This window comes from Triturus cristatus, chromosome 6 (genome assembly GCF_964204655.1).
Source record: "Triturus cristatus chromosome 6, aTriCri1.1, whole genome shotgun sequence".
NCBI classification, from domain to species: domain Eukaryota; kingdom Metazoa; phylum Chordata; class Amphibia; order Caudata; family Salamandridae; genus Triturus; species Triturus cristatus.
In genome coordinates, this window is record NC_140589.1 from 820,160,284 (window position 1) to 820,185,479 (window position 25,196).

A 25,196-nucleotide genomic window follows, 5' to 3' on the forward strand; every position below is an offset into this window, starting at 1 on the left:
CAACGTCACGGTACCAGCATGGGGAGTACCTTTGCTCCAAGTCTAGCCGGGCTCTATGTACACCATCTGGAAACCAACAAGATCCTACACACGACGAACCCATACCTTGCTCACATCAAAGTATGGAAAAGGTACATTGACGATGTCTTGGTCGTGTGGGAGGGCGACATGGAATCAACAGAGGCATTCATGCTGTGGCTTAACCAACAGAATGCTTTTCTGAAATTTACACACAGTGTGTCAGCGGAAAACCTGGTATTCTTGGACCTGAATATCTACCCTGAACAGGGGAAACTCAAAACCACGACACACTTTAAAGCAACAGCTAAGAACTGTTTACTTCTGTTTGACAGTTTTCACCCCCGTCACCTGAGGGAAAACTTACCGTACGGCCAGTTCCTGCGTCTGCGGAGAAACTGTACTGAACTCAGTGACTTCAAACAACAAGCATCTGAACTACGTACCAAACTGATGAAACGCAATTACCCTAAGAAAATCGTTGACAAAGCCTTAAAAAGAGCAAGGAATAATAACAGAGAGGCTCTTTTGGAAGACAAAGTGGCAAACCAGATCGATGAGAGACCGATATGTGTAACAACTTACAATACACATTCTAACCAGATCACTAAGATAGTGAATAAACACTGGCGTCTACTCAATTCCTGCGGATTAAACATAACGAAACCTATGTTTGCCCACAAGCGGGGACGCAACTTAAGAGACATGCTTGTTCATACAAGACCTAAGAACATATCTCGACCAAGACCTGTTGGTCTACTACCCCCAGTACAGGGGCATCATCCCTGTGGGAACTGCAGCACTTGTCATCTGACGAGAAAAAGTACACACATTACATTCCGGAATGGCGATAAGTGGGATCAGAGGAGCTTCACGAATTGCAACAGCAAAAATGTTGTGTATCTAATTACTTGTCCGTGTGGCCTTGAGTATGTGGGTATGACATCCAGACCAATCAAGGTACGTATTGGCGAACATCGCAGCAATGTCAGATGTGGTAGGAGCACTACCAAGATGTCCAATCACTATATTTCCAAAAGCCACTGTATAGATGATTTACAGTGGACAGTGATAGAACAATTGAGTAACGAACACAGCCTCCTAGAGAAGGAACAACGTTGGGTGTTCCGTCTCAAAACACACATCCATGGACTAAATGAGGATATACCATGGAATCAGTTCCGAGTATAACCACCGTCATCATACTTAACTAAGCACTGTTCAACTACCGGTTATCTACCTGACTAGAGATACCCCTTCAAGTCTGCCTTCTTTCCTTCTCTTTTGCCCCTCGTATCTGCCTAGAACCAGCATGGTACCACTCCAGGACCACTGGGTTATCTCTTTTCGTTTTTACATGTACTTGTCATTTGCCCCCTGACCACAGCCGAAGCCCCCCTGTAGTAGCTATCCGATACATACACATACCTCTTGATGCAGCCATACACCAGCTGTGTGTCTTCACTAGGCTTGGTTGGGGCATTTTTCCTACCTGTTACATATGTTTAGATTTATTTTTATATCAACCTTCCAGATCAATATCTGTTAATCCGTATGTTACAGGCAAAGTATTTGGACACCTAATTATTTTCTTAATAATGATATCTTCCATAGTTCATTTATTTTGCTAGGTCCCATTACACTCGATTTTGTGTTATGTAGATTATCCTTTACACACACCCCATAGCCTCTTTTACTCTTTTAATTATGAGTTTATGTAAGGCGCTCCATCAGGCACCTACTTAGACACCTCCCTGGGGGTCCTTACAGTCTCATTGCAATGACCCGTCTGCCTCTACCTTCCGGCTCCGGGTCTCGTGCAGCAGCGCCTGCGCGCTTTAGGTTACTCTACTAGCAGGGACCGTCTATTGGTCCGCCATACGGGGCGTTTTCTGACACTCATTCCCTGATTGGAGGGGGTATTTAAAGTACATTTACTCTGATCTTAATTTATCGACGGAGCCGACCGGGGTGGTTTTTCCAGCAGGACATTGATCCTAGGAGGCGTAAGTACGGCACAGCCGGCAGGTGGAAGGTCAACCTTCTAAAAATGACAAAGGGAGTACATTTTCCTCTCTCTCGCTATTTAGGTAGCCTATTTTGGCACTTCAACCACCCGGTAAATGAGCTCATGAGGAAATTATCCTTTTTGCAGCAAGTATGTGTTCATTTCTCTGCTTTGTTGGGCATGCAAACAACCACAAATGACATTTTCGCCCTACAGGAACTTCGTTTCCTTTATGAGTAGAGTGTGTGTTTTCTGTTGTTTTGTTATTGTGTATTTTAAATGTAGTATGTCACACTATGTTTTTTATCACAGATCACGTGATAAGGCTAGAAGACGATCATTGCTCACTTCCTTTTCAGATCACTGTTTTAAACACCACGGAATGAGCGTCTGTCCTTATAACAGTAATGTCCTGTATGTCTCTCATATCATACCATTTTCTCCATTTAGGTCACAAGGAGTACGTAAGACCCAGTGGGGCGGTACCAACTTTTGGAGGCTATTTACCTCCTATGTTTATTTTTACACCCACTATTTCTCACCACATCACAGTGCATTGTTGGAAGGGATCTTCTTAGGTCCTGACGAAGAAGCTTGGGGTAAGCTTCGAAACATGTCGACATCAGGAGGTCAAGCTCATTGAGGCATACACCCTCCATCCCCACATTTTTACTAATACCAGCTTAGATGGCAGAATAAAAATTTTTTCCTAGTCCAGTAAGCCAGGTATTTTTTAACATCACTCTCCACTCACTCCTGACCCTTCCTTGCACACCCCTGCACTACACATAGTAGTCCTACCAAGAACAGTGCTCCCACGTACACGCTGGTCGTAGCACGCCCCGTCCCGTAGAGGGGCGGGAAGACCCCTATGATGAAGCATGACACCAAGGGCCCTTTTGGTGTGTGAGGGGTATTTTAACAACAGATGTGTATTCTCCACGACCGTGGGACACACATGGTATGAATGGGAATCTCTTGGTATGTTATACATGCGGGTGGATCCCTTTGTTTAAGTGTGTACAGCTAGAACCACTGTTCATATATGTCTGTGTGTGCTTTCAATGTCTTCTGAGCTTATGGTGTCCAGCGTGTGCTCATCCATGCTTGGTTTTGTTCTGTATCATGTCGGTAGATAGCATAGGGAAGACCCAATCATTGCTCAGTCACACTGTTTGCATATTATTAATCAATGTCCAGCTGTGTTTGTACGAGGTTATGATATTTTCTGGGATTATCATGTGCAGCAAACTCACACATTCATGGGGATGCTGTGTACATGGAGGCAGATGGCTTGGCATGGGATTTACTCCGAGTCTTGGTCGATCATTGTCTGTTCATAGTATTAGCCTCTGTCCAGGAGTGTCAATACATGGTTCCCATGTCTTCTGGGATTATAGTGCGAAGCAAGCATGAACGGGCCATAGATTGGACTGTTTCAATAAAGCCAGTCTTTAAAGTGCTTTGAAGTAGTATTGTGATAATTCCTTTCTGATGGGGCTAAATGAGATCGCAAATAAACAGATTCCAGAATCCTGAAGTTTGGATTGCCCAGTTGTGAAATATGAGGTCCTGAGGGCTTGGAACACCTGGTGACCACTGGTGCGGGTAAACATCTTATCTACCACTCAGTCCCATTGCACTGGCTCTCAGATTAGTTTCCCTAAGTTGTCAAACTCCTGGAATGTGTCCTGTGGATCAAACCAAAAGGTATTGGCAAGGAAAATATGAGGCCCATGAATTGTGGTCATGGCTGCAGCAATACTGTAGCACAGTTGGCTAGTAAAGGACGCCAAGAACCAAGAGGGACGTTATATCTGAAGATCCAAGAAGGCCATTCTTTCTTTAGACGTGTGAGAGTTCATGTTTGCTGGGAATTGGAGTTCATTGCCAGCATTCTTCTTCGCAGCATGCTTTTTGCTTGCACCCAGCATGAATCTAGTCAATACCAGCCCTTCTTCGCTGAAAGTGAGAGGATTTAAATTGCTGCTCTTGCACACAGACCACAAATAGCAGTCGGCAAAGTAACCAGGCCCACTCCATGACAGCCACTGACAGATCAAGTAGGGTCAACACTCAGATGCAGTACTGATGACGGGTGGTGAGCAGTCATTTCTGGATGTTTTAGATTGCTGTTTTGAGCCAAGGCTTGGATACAATGCCCATTTGCAGAAACTAAAGGAGGTGGCCAATTTCACTTGAGAGAGGAGTTATAAAGAGACCATAGAGATGACTAGGCAGAGATTATTTTCTATGAAAGGAGAGCTTCTCATGTGAGATTTGTATTTTCTTGGACATGTACCTAGGAGAGAAAAGACATACTACTTTATAGGGCAAATTGCCATTTTGAAAGTACATCCAAAGGGAGCCACTTCAGGGATTTCAGGACTGGTGGGATGTGATCAGAACGTCTGGAAGCAGAGTTGAGGTTAATGCAGCATGTAGTACTGTTTTCTGTGGGTCCAGCCTAGTTTGAACTATGTCAGCTAGTAGGGAATTGCAAAAATTAATCCTCAATAAGACAAAACAGTGGCCTACTGTACTACAGTCTGACTTGGGTACGAAAGATTTTATGCTACTGAGTATTCTCATTTGGTGAGTGCTCTGTGTGCCATGTGAGCAATGTGCATATGCAGGTTGGCCTTACTATCAAGAGTAAAACAAAATGAATCAGCACAGTTGATAATAGTTGGTGAGATGCTTATTTAGTTCAGGGAAGGGGAGGAGACAGTGAGATGAAGAAGTCTATTTTGCAAAGGAAGCTTTGCGTGGGTGAGGCAAATGAACTAATCTAGGCATTTGAAGGTACAAGTGAGAATATGCTGAATCATCTATATTTGATTTTGGATAGTTGAGTTATAAGGTTAGACACATATTCCAAGAGATAACTTTAAGATACGATTGTGTGTGATCGAACATACAACTCCCATTCTTTTTTGAAGAATACAGCCACTCTTAAAGAAAATGTAACTATAACTGAGGATGAGATTAAAATGGCGGTAGTATGACATTGGATGAATGGATTTTCGGCTGTATTTTATAAAATAGATAAACTGAAGATGCTTCATCTGCTGGTTAGGACGTACAAGTCTGCTGGCGAAAGAGACTCCTTGCCCTCCAAATTCAACATGGCCAGAGCATCTGGTATCCATAAGCCTGACAGAGATCCATTACATTGTGTCAACTATAGGGCAATTTGCTGAACATTGTCATCATCAAGATCCTTTCTAAAGATTTGGTGAACAGGTTGGGGGAGAGTGATATGGTTTCTTGTACTACCTTCTCAGGTTGGTTTCATGCCGGGTGGGTCTTTCACTAACCATCTGAGAATCTCTTGTATTTACTCTGACAGGTGATCAATGATCCTGATAAAAAATAGGCCATATCATTGGACACATAAAAAAGCCTTTTGTTAAATGGGGGAATGCATTTAAAATATTATTAGGGTGGTATTGGGGCAGGACTTGATTTGGAATGTGCAATTACTTTAGGATGAATCAATCTATGACTAGACTGAATTGTGGAGGATGTATTTCTGACTTGTTTTGTTGCCCTCTGAAGTGCCAGAGAGAGCCTCTCCAGTCTTGCTATTATTGCCGCTGGAACCATTGTCTGTCACTATTAGACATAACCAAACCATCTATGTAATTATCACACCAATGGAGGAGCAAAAGGTGAAGATATACACTAATGATACATTGGTTACACTGGCTGACCCTAACACGTCCATTCCTACTCTTATGTCTCAGATAGCTGGCTTTTCTACATTCTCATGATATAGGATTACTTAGTCCAAATGTTAGGCATTGATGATGACCAACTAAAACTCTAGGATGAGCATTTTTTTGTTTGCAAAGTGTATCTCTTAGGTGGTGGCCAAGCCATATGAAATTTCTGGATATTTATCAATAGGAGCTTGGAGAACATACATGGTAAGAGAACTTTACCCTACTCCATTAGAAATCGATGTTTGACATTCTGGCATGGTCCAAAAAACAAATATTAATGCGGGGAAGATTAAAACAATCAAAAAGGTGACTGCCCATGATTTAATTAAGTGAATAGTATGATACCCTTGAAAATCCTGACTCATTTGCTCTGCATTATTGAATGTAAAATTACATCAATTGGGGCATACCAGAAACTGAGGTTGAAGGCCTCAAAACTAGACACTACTACAAGAGAAGGGGGGCCTAAGAATGGCACATATTAAATACTATTGGCTTGATTACCAAATGGCTCGTGCAACATACATGCTGCCAGCTTGATCAGAGACTGCCCGATCAATTAAACTGTAAAGAGATTTGTTAAATATTGATGGAGAGTTGGGTTTTTACCACACAGGGAATTCAAGACTAAGTAACTGGATAACCCATTTCAGACGGTCTCTGCCTATTTGCCAATGACCATACGAAACAGGGAATAAGTAGAGGTTTCCTTCTCAATGCCTATATGGTAAAATTATGTATACTTATTGGAAAGAGACATTGAGCCCGAAACTCTGGATGAAAAAGGAAATTCTCTCAATTTACGTTTTGGTAGCACTGTTAAATTAATATTTTGATGATTTACAACAAGAATTTCACCTCCCTGTCACATAGTACTGGAAATATCAGTAGCTGCTAGATTATTTCCAACACCTCCTCCAGATTGGTGCCGCTGAACTACCCGACTTGCCTATCTTATACTGCTTGCAGCTGTGGAGTTCATTAAAGGGTACTGTTTGAGGCCTCTACAGCACCATTGTTGGTCTTTCCTTCATGAAACTGGCTGCTTACAATCTTAGAGAGAGGTAGCAAAATAGACTGTGGCTACAATTTGAAGAGGAGGACTGAGATGTCCTTCTCATGCATCATGACTTGGTGCTTATGGAATCCATCTCAAATTCAGTTTCTTCCAGACGGTATATGTAAAGTATTGTTCCCCAATATGACTACTGCCAACGAATCTGTGCTCTTACTCCAGTTCTGGAAATGTAATCAAGATGACTTTATATATAGTGCATATTCTGTGGGAGTGCTCTATCCTATCACAATATTAGACTAATATCTAGGATGGGATCTTTTCTCATCTATTGGTTGATGAACCATTACTCATGTGTATAGCAATACTACATGACATGAATAGGAGATGGTTCGCCACATCATTAGAAGTGGCCAAACTCAATATTTTGCATCTTAGGAAAATGAATAACATACCATAACAGGAAGACAGGCCTAAAGACATGTTTAGCATGGCTTGACATGAAAAAGTCATTTACAAATTGAATGATCATATACCCACATAATTGGGATTAAGTCCTATTTCTTGATGATACATCTTACCATACAGACTTATGCAAGAGACATTGACAGTTTGGGGCCCATTGTGCCTTCAGTTCTTTTCTTTCTTACTTCTCGGCCTCTCTCCATTTTTGCCTCTGCTCACCCAAACTTCTTGAATTCAGGGATCAGATTTAAGGGTGACAGCTGTACGTATGGACTACATGAGCCCTAGTATCATAGAAAGACGATTATCCTTTGATAGTATCCTACCAACCCTTATGTGTGGTATCAAACCTTCAATTTGTACTCTGCTAAAATTGGGACCATTAAAGCAACTTACAATGAGATGTGAAATACTGATGCATTCTCTAAACCGTATCAGAGATTCTAGCTATGATCAATTTTTATCCAGATCATTGTTAACATGATGAGAAACGCCACATACCCTGTTGGCGGCCATATTGAAGATGTTATATCTTCATTTTTAATCATTTTATGAGTTTATTATCTCACTATTTGGTTATTTTGTTTTCCTCTACCAGTAGTTTTCCTGTTCCCAGGGGAGCCAGTGACAGGGATTCAGGGGTTGCTGGACCCCAGTTATATTTTAATTTTCCTGTCTGTGTTTTACTATTGACTCATCGCGGTTAGCGCAAACAAGCCACATGTCCGGCCCCGCCCTGTGGGTAATGGTGAGTTATTTACAGAAGCACATAGTGCGTCCTCACAGTGGTCATGTACTGCGGGTGTGCCGTTGATGTTCCAAATGCAGGCCTGTCTGCACCCATTCATGCACGGATCGCGCACAGCACCAGCCATGCTGCCAGCCGTAGTCTCAATAAGAGCCCAATACTCTGTTGCTCATTTACATCATTGTAGGCGGTAAGCCATACAGGTAAGAATCTTGGCTGTGACTGGATAGATCTTTCAGGCCTTTCTAGAAGGGCTGATGCTATCTGCTCTGTTTGTGGGTTTCATCTTGGTGCATTAGGTACTCATACAAAGACCATACCTTCAACCCACAATTTGCCCTCACTTGACCTCTTGTCACAACCTAGCATGAGGCTACCTTGTGCGCTTATTAACGCTAGGTCATTAATAAAGCATTGCCTCACATTTAATTTGCGTGTAGATACCTATAAGCCTCTGCCTATTTTCATCACCGAAACTTGGGCAGACACCTCATCAAGCCCAGAAATGAAATTCTTACAACCATTCTACACGGTTTCTCGATTCTCAGAGTAGACTGTTCTGGTAAACGGGGTGGCGGTTTAGCAATAATATACTGATCTGATCTATTAGTCCACTGCTCTCCATTATTGACTTCTGTCTGTCTAAATATCCAAAACTCATGCCTTAACACGGATTCTTTTTTACAGGGGGGATTTAAATTTCTATCTGAAGGTGCTAGCTGATCCAGATACCACGTCTCTTCTTTCCACTATGTCAGCTTTTGGCTTATCTCAACTGGCCCCTCTCATGTGGCTGACCATACACTTGGTGGGATTTTTTCAAACAATACAGCTATAGTGAATACAAAAACTGTTCCTTTACCTTGGTATGACCATAGGGCAGTTCTCTTGAGGTCTAATATGTACATACTGGTTGCAGCCCTCCTGCCCATTCAGTCTGGACAGTATTTTGAACATGGCATAACATTTATGCAGAAGAGTTTACTTCATGCCGAAATAGCTCCCGTCCTATCCTTTCGGATGACTCAGAGATAGCAGTCGCACAATATTCCCAGTGGCTTGATGGTTTGTCTCAGGCACTGGCGCCAGTTAAAAGATCTCGGATAAAGAGGAACAATTTGTCGGCTCCTTGGTTCTCTGATGATCTTAGGCCCCTCACGCAGAACTGTAGAAATAAAAATGCATTTTGCCTACTGTGAATTGTAAGAGGCCAGCTATAAGAACTGTTTAGAGGTGTACAAGGTGCAAATTCATAAGGAAAAAACAGCATACGTTACAGCAAAGATTGAAGAAGCTAGACATTCTACCAAAGAACTGTTTTCGATTATCAAAAAACTAACTACTATAGCTCAAATCCCTTTAATGATTGTTCTCAGTCCTTTTGTAATGCACTAGCAGTTTCCTTCCACCTCAAAGTGGAGGATGTTTTTAACAACTTTAAGACTCTTACTGCAGCAGCTACTCCAGCTACTGCTAATCTACTCATCAAGTCATGCTCACGAAGCTTGAGAGCTTTATTTCCCCTTCTAGTGAAGAGGCCACAAAGTTGATCAAATAGTCAAAGTCTGGCTCGCTGTGTGATCCATGTCCATCCACAGTGACTAGCTTAGCAGCAGAAACTATTGCTACCACTCTGACTGATATTTTCCAGCAGATGTGTGTCACGGGTTTCTTTCCAACTTTGTGGAAGAAAGCCTCGGTACTACCCCTTAATAAAAAACAATCTCTTGATCCCCAGGTTACGAGCAATTATCACCAATTTATCATCCTCCTTTACCAGTGAAACTATTTGAGAAAGCGATGAATATGCAATTGGTTGCACACATTCCAAATAATAACTGTTTGGACACCACTCAATTTGTCTTCTGCTGAACACAGCACAGAAACGGCTCTTATTAAAGCCACCAAAGAAATTCGGATGACATTGGACCAAGGAGGAAGACGTACCCTTATCCTGCTTGATCTATCAGCAGGCGTTGATTCAGTCAATCATGGGCTTGTGATGGATCGTTTGAGTAGGATAGGGGTGTCAGGATTAGCATGAGAATTGCTGAAAAAGCGGTTATTCTGGTTGATTTTACATCACCCGAATACTTCCTCCCAAGTGGAGTTCCCCGAGGATCATCGCTTAGCCTAACACTTTTTAATATACATGTTATCCCTCTGGCAGAATTTATAAGATCTTTAGATTTTTCCCTAACATCATATGCAGATGATACACAAATCGTCATATCTCTAGGCCCAGGGTTTCGGGCTGTGACCTGAGATTCAATGACTGTATGCCTAGCTGTCAGTCAGTGGATGGCCAGAAATTGCCTTAAAATTAATTCAGCTAAAACTGAGATCTTTATCTTTAGGGCCAAAATATTCTTTTGGTCCCCATCTTGGTGGCCGTACGAGCTTGGCTTACCTCCTATTCCTGTCAGGACAGCTAGAACTCTGTGAGTGATGTTTAATGACACACTGACTTTCTCTAATCAGGCTAATGCAGTCATGTCAGCAGTGTTTTATATGCTCAGGCTACTGAAGAAGATTTTGCCGTACATTCCCGCCCAATTGCAGAAACTAGCTGTCACTGCTTTGGTGATGGCAAAGATCGATTACTGAAACAAGATATATCTTAATGCCCATCAGTGTGTTATGAATAAGCTGAAGGTTCTGCCACATGCAGCAGCTCGGCTTTTATTCAAAATGTTCAAATATATGTCTGTCTCTAGATTTATTAGAGAACTGAACTGGCTCCCGGTCTCACAGAGAATTGTTTTTAAAGCGTTTTGCATTACGTTCAAAGTACTGCATGGCCAAGGACCAGCTTTTCTGAGGAAAAGTTTTAATTGGTACATGCCAGGTAGGTCCCTTCACTCAGCCTCTGCCAAACTGGTGACACTGTTCAGGTTTCATCGCATGTCCTGGGGCAGCAGGGGCTTTGTGCTGGAAGCTGTTAAGGCCTGGAATGCGCTTCCATTATGAATTAAAACCATGTCCAATTTATTAGCTTTTTGGAAGGTCTTGAAATTCTTCATAATTTCACTTTTTCTCCTGTTGTGTGAGTGTTTCATCCTAGAAGAAATGTACTGCTTTGTTTACATATTTCAGAAACTGATATGGATCTAACACATGTATGTAACTTGATTTTGTATCCTAGTGAAGATATATTTTCAAAGATACAATTGTGTTTCATCAGTGTATTGGTACACAAGGCAATGCCAGTTTCATGTAGTATGAGACCCATGGGACCCATATATAGGTTGAAGAACAGAGGTGCTAGGACTGAGCTCTGAAAAACTCCTAATGAGCCATGGGAGGGAGTGGAGATGGACTTGTTTATTTGTATTGCTATGTAGCTACTTTAAGATAGGTCAAAAATCATCTCAGAGTATCTTCAGCAATTTCAAGACAAGCCTTCAGGAAATGTTATTGTGTTCAGCATGAACTGCCGCTGAATGGTCAGGAAGGACAAGCAAACAAGTCTTACCATTGCCTAGATTCCGAAGAACTTTATCAGTAATTTTTAGCATTGCTTCCTCTGCACTATGATTTGCTCTCACAATGCAGTCCACACAATTTTCTAGTGTTGTAGCTAAAAGGGGAGGTATTTCATTGATATGAAGTTGATATAGTACTTTAGATGAGTCCTGGTTTTCTGTAGCATGAGTTTTGTATGCTGTCAGAAACTGGGTTTCTTTGCAGACCCCCTTTCTGCCCCCTTTTCGACACTGATAGTGCACAGGGACCTGCTAATCATGCCCCCGTGCTAGTGCTCTTTCTCCAAAAGGTAACTGTGAATTGGTACACCCAATTGGCAAGGCACTGATCACTCCTTGTAAGTCCCTAGTATATGGTACCAGTGGTACCCAGGACAAGGTTGATCATAGGGGTCACCACAGCTGCAGCACTTTATTGTACCACCCTGTGTGACCCCAATAAAAGTACAACTGCAGGACTGCCAATGCAGCCCTGCATGAGCAGTCTGTCTGCTCAAGAAGAGCTCTGCACACACCGTGTGCTGCAGAGCCACACCACTGCCTTAATATAAGTAAGTCACCCTTAAGGTATTCCTACCTTAGCCCATAAGGTAGGGTGCATTAAATATTAATGGTGTGGATATATATGTTTACCCTTATATATCCCCACAGTACCCCTGAAAAGCCTCGATTTACTGTGAGTGACCAGCAGTCCATATAATAACATGGACTGGCTGCAGAGCAAACTCAAGATAGCCAGCTCCGTTATGGGACCACCGAACTGTGTCGTGTGTGTCCTCAAACGCTGTGCTTTTTCACCCCTGACACAATTATCGTGTCAAGGGTGAGCTGGCATGTACAGGGGTGCCACCCTGAGTGGGTGCCCCTCTAAGCCACAGAGACCCAGTGCCTTGGCGGGCTTCCCCGAGCCTTTTGCCACCAAGATAACAGTCTGCCCTCCTGTTGTGTTGTATTAGCACTTCCCAAGGATGGAGACAAAGGCCTGTGCAGGAAGGAAGTCACACCTCCTCCCTCCCAGGATGGCTAGTGTTTATGGTAATCAAGGTGGTGAGCTTCAAAGGCTTCACAGCCCTGGATATGTAACTAACTTGTCCCCAGTGGAGGACAAAGCCCTTCCCGTGCCTCAGGCAGACTAGCATGACAAGCATGCAGGCAGGCGGGAAAAGTAGCCAGTCAGGAGGTGTACATCCCCAAAAGGCTAGCCACACCTTTACGGTGGACTAGGAAGTCTGTACAGCCAAGGAAGGGGTTTGCCATTTAGCAAAACCTTGAAAGTAGAGAGTTCTGGGTAGAAAGGTGACGTACACCCACAGGATGTTGTCTTGTCAGAGGCAGATTAGTTTCAGGGACAGCTTGCCCATTGCCAACTGTCCCTCAAAACCCCTAACACTCCTAAATCTATTTAAAAAGAAGGACGCCAAAAAGAAAATGATCACTGACAACAGGATTGGAACTTTTCCACACTGTTCGAGTAGGGATGCTTAGGTCCCTGGGCACCATATACTGGAACTGCGTGAACGACTTGGGTCAGTGGCTGAAACTCGACTCTGTTTGCAGGAGGGACTCCTGTGGATGCTAGAAATTATGTCAGACTCCCCTGGGCTGGAGGGACCAGTCCCCTGTAAACTGCAGGTAAATTGAATTGCTGATACAGAAGAATTGCCATTGCTTGGGCACGCAGAGAGATAGCCTGAAGAAAAGTGTTGAAGTGCATCCTGTGAGTTGTAATTGGGCTCACACCAAGTTCCGAGCTGCTACCACACTCTCTTGGACCTCCAGCTACCAAAGTAACTTTGGATTACCTTTACCTTAACCAAAGCTTGTTGGTCACTAGTCCAGTAACCGACCCCTTAAGTGACACCTACAGCAAGAGGGCACTTCACAGCACCTGTGACTGATGTTAGCAACAACCTCACTCCTGTGTTTCTGCATCCTCAAACTGGTGTGATCGACATTGTGGTAAAAGTATCTTTGGCACAACCCATCCCCGGTGATTGACAGCTGAAGCTACCTTTGCACTTGGAGTCACCGAGCAAGGTGGAAGAAAACCACCTGTTGAACCTGGGTTCCAGGACTCCAAAGACCACTACTCTGCGAGGGTAGACCGTAATTCAATCCCCAAGTGACCTATTAACAAGTGCTGCATTTTTGACAGCTCCTGTGGCTCCCGTTCAAAGTGATTGGCAGCTTGAAGCTACCTCTGCACCCGGACTCACTGAGCAAGGTAAAAGTGAACTGGCTGTTGTACGGTGGTCCTGGCACTCCAACGACCTCTACCCTGCAAAGGTGAGAAGTAATTCAACAGAGAAGTGACCGCAATGTTAAAATCCCCGAAATTTATATATATATAAGCTCTATTTATATAAATTTAATTTAAACACAAAAAAACTAAATCCTATTATAGGGATACACTGGGTAGCATACCATGCGCATGCACCTAATATACATACGGTTACTAATGAATCGTCCTGTGTATGGTATACGCTTTTCTAATGCGTCATGGTCTATGCCAGGGATTGAGGGGAATGTAGTCAAAACTTCATCAAGGCCGTTCTCGGCTCACTTGCCTACACGATTCCCCGGAGACCGCTTCTTAAAGTACCTATAAGGAGGATAAACCTAGCTTCTACCTCTGCCCCCCCCCTTTTATTTGAAGCATCAATTACTTATGCACCATAATGGTACTGTAAAATTCTTTGCACATGTTCCTACGGTAATGCCTGACTGCTCTTTGCCACACTACCAGGACTGAGCAAAGGATTATTGTTGTTTAATCCAATCGTCTCTGTGTATTGTGAAAATATTGTATGGTAAGGCCTCCCATCCGTTCCACCTAATATTTCACCTTGCAACATATGGCTTTTTTTTGTAAGACAATAGGGTATGAGTTGATAGCTTAACTTTGTGCCTAGACAGGTTGGAGTCTTCAGCATAATTGGAGGTAGAGTGATTGAAGGCTTTAGAGGAGATAGATTTGAATGAGCCCCTAAGTGCAAAAGACTATAGAGTTGAAGGGGAGTTTTAATTTTGTCAGTAATGAGGAATACTACTTTCGAATATGGCTGACTTTCTCATAGATTAAGTCAGTTACATCAGAACAGTGTATGCTGGACTTTGAAGTTATGTATTGAGAATAAAGTAATATATGCGTGCTTTACAAATTCAAATAGCTTTTTTAGGATGGCTTTTGTGTGAGCAATCTGAAATTTTAAATATTCGACTTTAGCTCTAAAAGTTTGGAATTTGTAGGATTTTCTTTTTACTAATAGTGGAAGCGCTGTATTTTGTGGTCAGCTGTGCTCAAATTCTATCACTGACCTTCTACCTTCATTCAGTTCCTCCAAGAATCAATGAGCAGATACTGTTGATGTTGATTTTTGGATTTTAAACTGAGTAGGAAGTTCATCAATGATACCAGTCACTGCAATCTGGTAGTTGGACACACATTGTCACCTAATTGGGGAGATCAAAAGCAAGTACATGAGAAGAGAGAAGATCTCTGAGTGTGTCAAACTCCATTTTGTTGGTGTCACAACGTATTATTTTTATTTCTTACATTGGCACCTATTCTAGTTTTATCTGTGAACAAGGTGAAGGGTATATGTATGTGCTTAGACTAGACCAGTTGAAGAGAGTCTTGAATTAAAATCAAGATACTGATAATTAAGTATAGAGTAGGCTCTTTTGTGTTGAACTGTGTAGTATTGTACATGGAGTAATCTTGGAGGGAAACCATGAACTGGGAGGCTGCCAATCCAGAACCAAAGCTACACTGTAGGTTTTTGTCTCCAAGACACATGCTATCACTAACAGCTCAGTCATGAAATAGTTTATGCACTGCTCACAGTATTCTGTGAGCAGTGTATAAACTATTTCATTACCCCCATGTCGGTGGCAAATTACATTGAATCTGGCTCTACTTAAGGAGGGGAGCATGAATTCCGGCATTAGGCACTGAAAGGTAGTTAAAGTTTGGGTAATACTTTTTCTACATCGGAGTTAAATTCAGGGGATCAAGGCAACTCTCTCCTGCCTTTTTCTCATGGTCAAGGCAGAAGATCAAGTTTCCATGGGGAAGCTATTTGCCTAATTTGGTTGGGATGCAAGACTGAACAATGTCTCTGTCAGGAAGAAGAGGGAAGGTAATAGTTGATGAAGATTGAGTAACTGCCACTAGTTTTGACTTGACTGAGCAGTTATAAAGGCTTCATCTAAAGAAGATGCATACATGTGGTGCGACAATAGGTAGCCATTGAATGAGTATCGAACCTGGACCACATTAATAAAATCCCTTGGCTAGCGTATGTCAGAAACAATTTAACCATCCTAGGACTGGCCTTTTTATAGAACACACCGACCCTCTGTGAACATTTTCCTAAATCTAGATTAAAGGACAATTACCTAAATAAAGCGATTCGGGATAGGTGGGAAGTCATAGAGAAAAATACTCTTGCCGATATTAAATCATTATCTCTCTTATTTAAGTTTTGTTGAGAACAACCAGCATCATTTTATTTTGTCAAGATTTCGACTTAATTTAATTTAGTTAATGCTGAGTCACCCTAATAATACATTTCCTGTAAGCAATTTACCGCCTTGTCTGTGTAACAGCATGGCACCCCAATCAACCTTTTACTTCTTATTCTTCTGCCCCCGTATGCTCTAGAGAGAAAGATTTTTACTATCCCACTTCTAAAGAAATTCTCACTGCGCACGTCAGGCTTAGCCCTGTCCACATTTTATCCATTAGAAACGCCATTCGTTTCTACGTTCTTGCTTCCTTTTTTCTGGCATAGCATAGTACAACATCTGTCACTTCTTAAGTCTGCTGTTTTATCGATGTACCTGCTCGAACACAAGATTGCTGTTATAGCCTTGTCTTAATCTGATGTTTTTAAACCCACTGGTTCTTGTACTGTATTTATCATTTTATTTGATCTTTTTAAATGGATTTTAAGTGTAATTTTAATTGCAATGAAATGCTCTTTTTTATTGTATACTTTTATGTATCGTCTCAATGCAAAATAAAGTCGGTTGATGATGATGATGTTGAGTATCATGTTTGCTAGAAGACCCCCTAATGGAATTTGTGACACTGTCTAGGGGTCTAGGGATGTGAATGGTGAGAAATATCGAAAAGTATAAGCAAACCTACCTCTTGCAGCAGTAGTCTGGTGGTCAAAGTTGTGGGGTCATGAGGCATCACTTAGTGAACTGAAGTTATGTTGATTTTAGTGTCACCCTCTATTTCGTTTGGTTTAGATCTAGATGAATTTTGATAGATAACTTCAGTGATAGCTTCTCAAGATCACTGAGTTGATCTTATCATTTAGGTGGAGAATGGCAGAACAGCATGTCAGATTAAATTGGCTAAATCAAGGTTCATCTTTGAAGGTTGCTTTTACAGGTGTAATTTGTTTCTGGATTAGAGTGCAGGATGAAAGGGAGAGTATGTGGGAGGACATGCTGTTGAGGTAGGTAAAGTTCATACACTGGCAAAGATGAAGAGTCTGAGATGCTTTTAGGACAGGCAATAACAGGCACATTTAGTGCAGTAGTGCTTGCCCCCTTGCATATTAAATTCATTTCAGTTAGAGACAAGACAAGAGAAAAATTAGATTAAGATGGAGCACATGGAGAGAGATGTCTGATGTGAGAATGGTTGTCATGCTGCCTAGCGACTGGGTGATGGTGGAGTCAATGGTAAAAACTGGGTTGTGTTGTTAGTTCATTCAGCCCTTGAGCAAAAGATTTCATGCTGGCAAACGTTACATTCCTAATATCTTTGTGTGTTCAAAGCACAGTCTGCAAGTCCTTCAATATCAAGCCTAGGTTACCTATTTAGTAGAGACATTGCTTGGTGTGGCACAGAATAGTGTGCTTGATGAGGGTGCACCAGTCGGCATCTTCATCACTAATGGCAACTTTGCTCCCCACTCGTGCCACCTGAAATTAACAGCCTTTTCGTCAGAAGTTTGTCTTCAGCAGTTGTGAACTTAGGGCTGTAGAGCAGTTCCTCCACTACAACAACAATGTTAATCCAGGCAGTGGGGCCCCACACATCATGGCCGATGCAGTATGAGCCCTTCTAGCCATGAGGCTGGTCCATAACTATGGCAGCAATATTGATCATGGCAGTGGCACTCCACATGTCCAGGCAGCAACAGTACGAGGCTCCCAGGTCGTGCAGAAGGGGTGCAGGATTGTATGCTGCTGTTCAGGCTTCTTGTTACTTTACACAGTTTGAGACATGAACCGTCCTGGGAGACCAGGTGAACCCTCACAACCTGGATCTACGCCAGTTGCACTTCTGATGTCAGTTAGCACTTCTGAGATCCTCGCATGGCAAGAACACATCTGTTTGTATCTTCCTGTACAGTTTGTCCTACTGCTTGGTCGAGCACTCTGCTGCCCTCGGAGCAGGCAGGGAGGCCGCTATGCCGAAAGTGGACCCACATCTTCTCCAGAAAGTTGCACAGTTTCAGGTGAAGTCCCTCACCTCTTGTAGATTGACTGTTATGCAGACAACAGCCCTGGTCTCACAGCAGCTCTTAGATGACTTCACAGAGAATATTTTCATTGGCCAACAAGAACTTGGAACTGCAACAAAGTTGGGAGGAGTGGGTCACATTTTTATACAAGTTTAGACACTTCCTCCCCTTTAACAGAATCTGCTGACTCACTTCCTTTACTCCACCAACCACCAAAAGGCAGTGCTCAGGGTGGACGGAGCAGCAATTACCTGCTTAAATGGCCCTCTCAGAATCTCTAAGGATACTCTTGTCTCCATCCTCAATCAGTTCAGAGTGTGGGTCTCCAACCTCCATTTTTAGGAATGCAAGCGAAACTCTTCCACTGGCTAGGGAGCTATAGCCCATCCTCCATCTTGTGATATTGCAAACAAGGGATGATCCAAAATGGATTCCACTGGTCTCAATAATCAGACTCTCATCATCACACTAGTCTTGCTGCCATCTATACAATATATACATGCACTCAACACACACAAAAAATGTCATCACAAAGTTCTAGCTAGTGCACCTAAACACAACCTTTTCAGGAATAGGGCTGATAGGCCACACTCCTCAGAAGAGAAAACAGGTCTGGTCAGGAATATTAGTCCACAAAATCAGTATGCTGCCACCATGATTCATGTCAGCAACCAAGGATTTGGCCCTTAGTCCAAGCAAGAGAGGGCATGCTTGATGCAACCCTCAAGGTCGCAGAACATATTCTGGACTTCAGATTCACCATGGTCAGGCCTAGGCCTCAGCACACACTCTCTATGGGAGTGACAATTGGGGCAACATAAAGTCAAGATAGCAGTTTCACATGCAAGCAAGTAAATTAATGTGACTGTGACAAGATGAACATCCAGTAACAGAATGCTGTGTTTCATGCATAAATCAATAAATAAATCAGTATTCAGATGTAAATTAACATATTAGTATAACTATAGTACTGATAATGCAACATAAATGTATTGTATGTGTTACAGTCCCCTGTGATGTAACTTTATTTCTTGTTTTACAGGTATCCAGATATTCAAACTAAACTTCAAGAAGAGGTGGATAAAGTTGTGAGCAGAGACCGTCTGCCCTGTGTGGAAGATCAGCCTAACTTGCCATATGTTGTGGCATTCCTCCATGAGTTAATGCGCTTCAGTAGCTTTGTGCCTGTTACCATTCCCCATGCTACCACCACTGACACCTCCATCATGGGATACCACATTCCAAAAGGCACTGTGGTATTTGTCAATCAGTGGTCCGTGAATCATGATCCACAGAAATGGCAGAACCCAGAAGAATTCAATCCATCAAGATTCCTGGATAGTGAAGGCTTTCTCAACAAAGACCTTATTAGCAGTGTAATGATCTTCTCATTGGGCAAACGGCGGTGCATTGGAGAAGAACTATCCAAGATGCAGCTCTTTCTTTTTGCCTCACTGCTGGCACATCAGTGCACATTCACTGCAAATCCAAATGAGAGCATGAGCTTAGAATGTGACTATGGTTTAAGCCTTAAACCCAAACCATATTCAGTTACAGTAAGTCTGAGGGATGGTATGGAGTTGCTGGATATGGCTGTCCAAAGGCAAGAAACTGATCACAATTTCCAGTGACAATCTGGCCAAATCTATAAACAGTAATGGTTAAACAGAGTAATAGAAGACTTCAGTTGAATGTTGTTAATACTCCAAGTGGCAGTTTTGCCTTAAAAGCTCCAAAAGATCTTATTTACAAACAGTGAGTTAAAACAGCCATCCATCCAAATGCATCTACATTCTAAATGTGATTAAAACTATTAATTATAATGCTTGCTACTGGAAAACAGTGTCATAACTGACTGCAGCTATCAAGATTTTCATTCAGCTTGGAAGATAGTAAAGGATGGTTTCCAAAATGTACACACAGACAATCTAAGCATAAATCATTTTTGAACTGTCCCATGTGAAAAACAAAATTTTAGCCAATGTGTGGAAAGAGCAATTCTACTGGAGTGAACTCCTGGCTTCCCATCCTCTTTTCAGACAACAATAGTATTCTCTACTACATATAAACATGAAACCTCTTGAAAACGGTATATAACACATTCCATGGACAGCAGAAGACACAAAAAGGCAGCCACTGTGAAGAATGTAAATATAAAAGGAGCCTCTTATATTTCTACAGCTTCTTTGCAGTAGTAAAGATCTTGGATTTGAAAGGTAGTAGCTGAGAGTGGTAAACATGTTCGTAGGCAGTGTCTTATTGATGGAATTAGAAAGAAGTAATTGAATTGGCTTGGTATATTGAATCATAATGAGAATACACCTAGGCCCGATTTAGAGAAACTTTGTTCAACCATAATTCTTTGAAAAGCAGTAGTAATGTAATTTCTTCCATACATGTTATTTCTTCCGAAGTTTGACCACCAAAGGGATTACCATTTATCTGCTATAGGACACTAATGGCATTTCCTCAGGGAGAGAACCCTCCAATGAAAATTACACATATTGAGAAAATTAATTTAAACAACCTACGCTAAATCAGGCACTAAATAATCATGTAAATCTTATTTTTTGGCATTCTAAAATCATAGTTTTATTCAGTATTTCCCCTTGAACATATGGACAACAACATGGTTGACATTGCCACTGAGGGAATTTAAAATGGCTAAAAAATAGATTTAAAAGAATTAATCTACCCAGAACAGACTTTGAGAAAGAGGAATACCTATAATGTCAACATTGGCCAGTGACTAAACATTAGAGTGTATTTGATTTCTGTTCAGAATGTCACATCCTAGCACACTTTGGTGATGTATTTTTGTTTTCCTTTCTGGAAAGGCATATATTCTTGGCAAATCCTTAATTGGTAAAACATTCTATATTACTCTCTAATATCCTAACATCGCCCATACTTTGCATTGTGGCGGGTATGCGTACAGCAACCCCCGCCACAATGCAAAAATGAGGCACTTGCACTTCCCTGCACTACGTGGCAGGCACCATGCGGTACCTGCCGTATGGTGCAGGGATATGGTGCCCCCTGTGCACTTGTCCGAGGTCTGGGGATGAAGGGGAGGCCACTACGGGCCCCTGAATCAATTTCCGTCTTTCTTTTCGTGGCAGTTTGCCCGCCACGAAAAGAATGGCAGAAAGGGATATCGTAATCCCTACGGTGGTGCCGGCAAGGCACCGCCGCAATGTTGACCCATAGTTTAGTTCCGCAAGGTGGTCGGAAAAGGACCCCCTTGCGGAGCCGTGGCGACCGGTATTTACGACCGCCACACTGCCTCATCGATTCCCCCGCCATCGTAATATGGTGGGGGGTAAATGGCCATTCGATGGTGGAGGGACTGCCACCGCACGGCTGGCGGTGGTGGACCCTCCGCCATCCTAATGAGTTCCTAGGTTCTGATTCTGAAAATAAATTAGGTTTCATGAAATGAGGATGTGTGTCTGTTAAGTAAAAGTGGTTCTGTGTAATGTCAGCTGCTCCCCTAACTCTAGTAAAGTATTGTTTTGAGACCTACATGATCATCCAGTTTAACCACCATTATATAATTGATTTTTAATATATGAACTGTATACTTCCATTCAATCATTTTGGAATGGCTGCCTTGCTTACCACTAGGATGCTGTAATACAGACATTTAGTGTAATACTAGAACAAAAACATTAGGTTTATATTCACATGTATGTACCTGCTTAAGTGAAGAATTTGTCGCTAAACAATATTTAGATAGAAATATGTATTCTGTAAAGCTTGTGTTTTGCTTTCACAACATTTCCATTTTGTTTTTGCTTAATACCGTCATACAACTAGTGTAGCTGCAGTATATACCAGTTCTTGTGTTACTTTTTAAATATAAGCCAAAACATATATTACAGAATAAAGAAATTGTTTAGCTTGAAACTGTAAAAATAAAATTGATAATCAATATGGTATATTAAACGAGATAGTAGAAGCAAACTATTGTGTAAAAATTCAAACATTTTGAGTGCACTGTACATTTTCTGTGATACTGTGAAATTCTTCACCAAGAAGCCGTGAGACTTTTAAGCTATGTGTATTTATGAACTATCAGTCGTTTCTGGCTCTGACTTCAGAACAATTTGCACAAAGACCAACAAGGTCTCCAGTTCTGTGGGGGGATATTAATACTTTTCCTTCTAAATGTATAGGCCAATTTACTCACGCAAAACTGAAAATAATATTGCTTCACAACCAAAGCACAGACCTGTTGAGCCTGATTCGTTAGCTAAATGGGTGAGCTCAGAGTTTTATGTTTCTGATACTCTGAAACTAGTACAGGTACATGGACGTCTATTGTGTTTATAGTGCAACCGTTTCTTTAGCCACAAGGTTTGAGACACCTAATATGGTGTTTTTTATTTTCATGCAGAAACATTGTAAAACAAACATTGAAAAGGGCAAATAGGAGAAATCTATTTTGTGAAAAACATATAAACATCTTTTTAAATGTTTATGCCTTATATAGAGCTGTGCAGTAATAAAGCATGGTGATACTGAGGAGGAAAACACAGATTAATGTCCCCATACACTAGAAGAGATATCTCAGCACACCAAAGACGGTAAACACCATGGGCTGGCCGGACCTATTCAAAAAATTATTTTCATCATGGCAGCTTATGCATTTTCTGTGATAAAGACATGCTGTACTTGCAGGAAATAATCATTTTAGCTGGATGATCTTCAGATGAGGTGGCAAAGGAGGTGCTCCCTCTGCTTCAACTGTTTGGCAGCCTATTTGTCAAAGCATAAACATGACCCTTTCTCTAGAAATGGTGGTGCGTGGGTAGTGAATAATTCAAGTGCCTTCTTTTTAATCTACAGTATTTTACTATATCAGTGTGCAAACGAGTGGGATCAGTGTTTGAAGTTCTAATGAGTGATCTAGGACATTATTTTCTTGTTCAATGTCCCTTGAGCTAAAAAAGTATACGTCCTATTGGAGTTTCTTTTTATTCACAGAGAAGAATCGCCATGGATCACCTGACTTGCTCAGGAGTAGTCAATATTAAAGAACTTAGCCTTTGTCTGTGAATGTTTCTAAATAAATGTATTTTTTATATGTTTAGGTCTACATTAGATCATACAGTTAGGGACAGCGATATTTTTACAAATGTAGTTTATTGATAAAAATGTGTACAGAAGTTATTTGTAACACAAAGACCATCTGTAATGTTTTTAAATTTAATCTTCTTATATTTTTGTATTTTCTCCATTGTCTTTAAGGCATACACCTACTTACTACTAAATCGTACCTTTTATATTGTAACATGGTTTCTTGTTAATAAATGATGTTATGTATGTTTATCTATGTTCAAACATTACTTTGGTCATTCAAATATTGTAATTTGTTGAAATTCAAATTATTGGTTCCGTCATCAATAAACTACTTTTATGCCATTTGGAATTTGTACCGGAATATTGAATAAAAATATACTTTTATGAAATGTGTTGCATTATCTTTTTAAGAATGAAAACATATTATTGTGAAATGTGATTTTGTTTTGTTCCCGCTATATTAACAATACTCTAAGTCCACTTGCAATGTTAAAGGAAGGAGGAATGTATCTTTTAGTATGCACCTGTCTTTCGCTCCAAGTACCTCAAATGTTAATTTTGTGTTTTTGATACTTTTAGTAAATAAGAGCATTTTGGTTTTCTGATTATTTGAACATGCTTTTTCAGTTTTTGAAAAATTTGGAGGATTGCCATTTATCCATAATAAATTATTAGATTACATTGGAGGGTCAGTGCCTATCCTGTGACGTTTGTGTGCTTACTTTAGTAGCCTGTAATTCTGCATTACAATTTGCAAAATCTTCATATTAGAGATCATTAGCATAAGGCAAAACAAATTGATGCTGCATGTAACAGCCATTATCAGTGTTCATTTAAGTCATTAGCATTCCATGTTACCCGAGTCCCACTCTGCTTTCCTCAAATAAACACCCTGTCAATGAGTCTTTGAATACAATGTTTTGTTCTAGTTAATTAAACAACTTGCATATCAATGCTAAATTAGTGCTTAGAAACAGATAAACGTCAGGCTAAAAATATGTGAGGTTTGTCTTCTTTGTTTGGAACAGAAGAAACAGCAAATTTCTCTCTTTCAATGTTTTCACATATATTAAACCCACACAGCATTCTAGCACAAGATAGAAAGAACCCTGCTATTCAATGCATCAAATCAGCATGGAATGCTTGTCTGACATAATATTGGCAACAAAAATATTGGCAACAAAAATATGACCAATAATATATCAGAAACACAAATATTGACTTTCTATACTTTGTATGTTAAGTCAAATTTATGGACTACAAAATTATAGAAAGCCACAATATCATTAAAGAACTGGTAAGTATTTTGAAATGTAATTATAACAAACAATTTGAACTTTAAAACATATATTATGTTTAAAAATAAGATTTCATTAAAAAAAATATTTAGATTATAAAAAATATTAAGAAGTCTAATGTAAAAACATAACAGTTCTCATTCACAAAACATTTTGTAATTTCCATGTGAATAAATCTCTTCCTATGGGTGGGGTGTTTGCATTTCAGGTCAAGAATGTCCCTGATAAAGCTACACATTTGTGGGAATTCACAAAACATTTTCAGATACATCCTAACCCTGGAAATTGTCATAGATTCTCTTTTATTTCTAATTTCATAAAACCTTTCAACTTAAAGCTTCCCTTCCCTCCCTCATTACCCGCGGCTTCCTTCTTTTTCTGATCTCTTACTTGCTCTTGGCATTCAGTCTTTCGTGTCTTTTATTCACTGTTTTCTCTCTCTGTCCTTTCTGTTGAGACTGGCTTTCAACTGTTCTCATTCTCATTATAGTTATCTATGATACTCTGCCCTGTTACTTTTTAGTTCTCTGTAAAGGTTTCACCTCACCCCCATCATTGCTATACTGTAAAACATGTTGACACACCCTTATTTGAGCTGCCCTGTAGAAAAACAAGTAATAAAATCATAATAAATAAATACGCTAATATTATAATCAATATTTGTCTGTTAAATGTAATGAAGTGAGGCAAAAAGAATAATTAACAGAAACCCCATCCCTATACAAAAGAATAAAGAGACAGTGCTCATATTTCAAACAAGATGGGAACTTGCAATAAAACTTTATAAAAAGTGTGTTTTTACAAACAAAGCGTTCCTCTTATGAATCAAAGCATTTAGCCCATCTTTTTCTTTCC

The 25,196-nt window shown here is 40.8% G+C and overlaps 1 protein-coding gene across 1 annotated transcript in view; it reads left to right on the forward strand.

Moving 5' to 3' along the window:
- CYP1B1 (cytochrome P450 family 1 subfamily B member 1) overlaps positions 1–23,728 on the forward strand; it is a 69,477-nt gene extending 45,749 nt beyond the window's left edge. Inside the window, exon 3 of the mRNA XM_085611416.1 lies at positions 19,001–23,728. Within this exon, the coding sequence (XP_085467542.1) occupies positions 19,001–19,589 (589 nt within the window). The 3' untranslated portion in view covers positions 19,590–23,728. The remainder of the gene's footprint in view (positions 1–19,000) is intronic.
- The last annotated feature ends 1,468 nt before the right edge of the window (positions 23,729–25,196 follow it).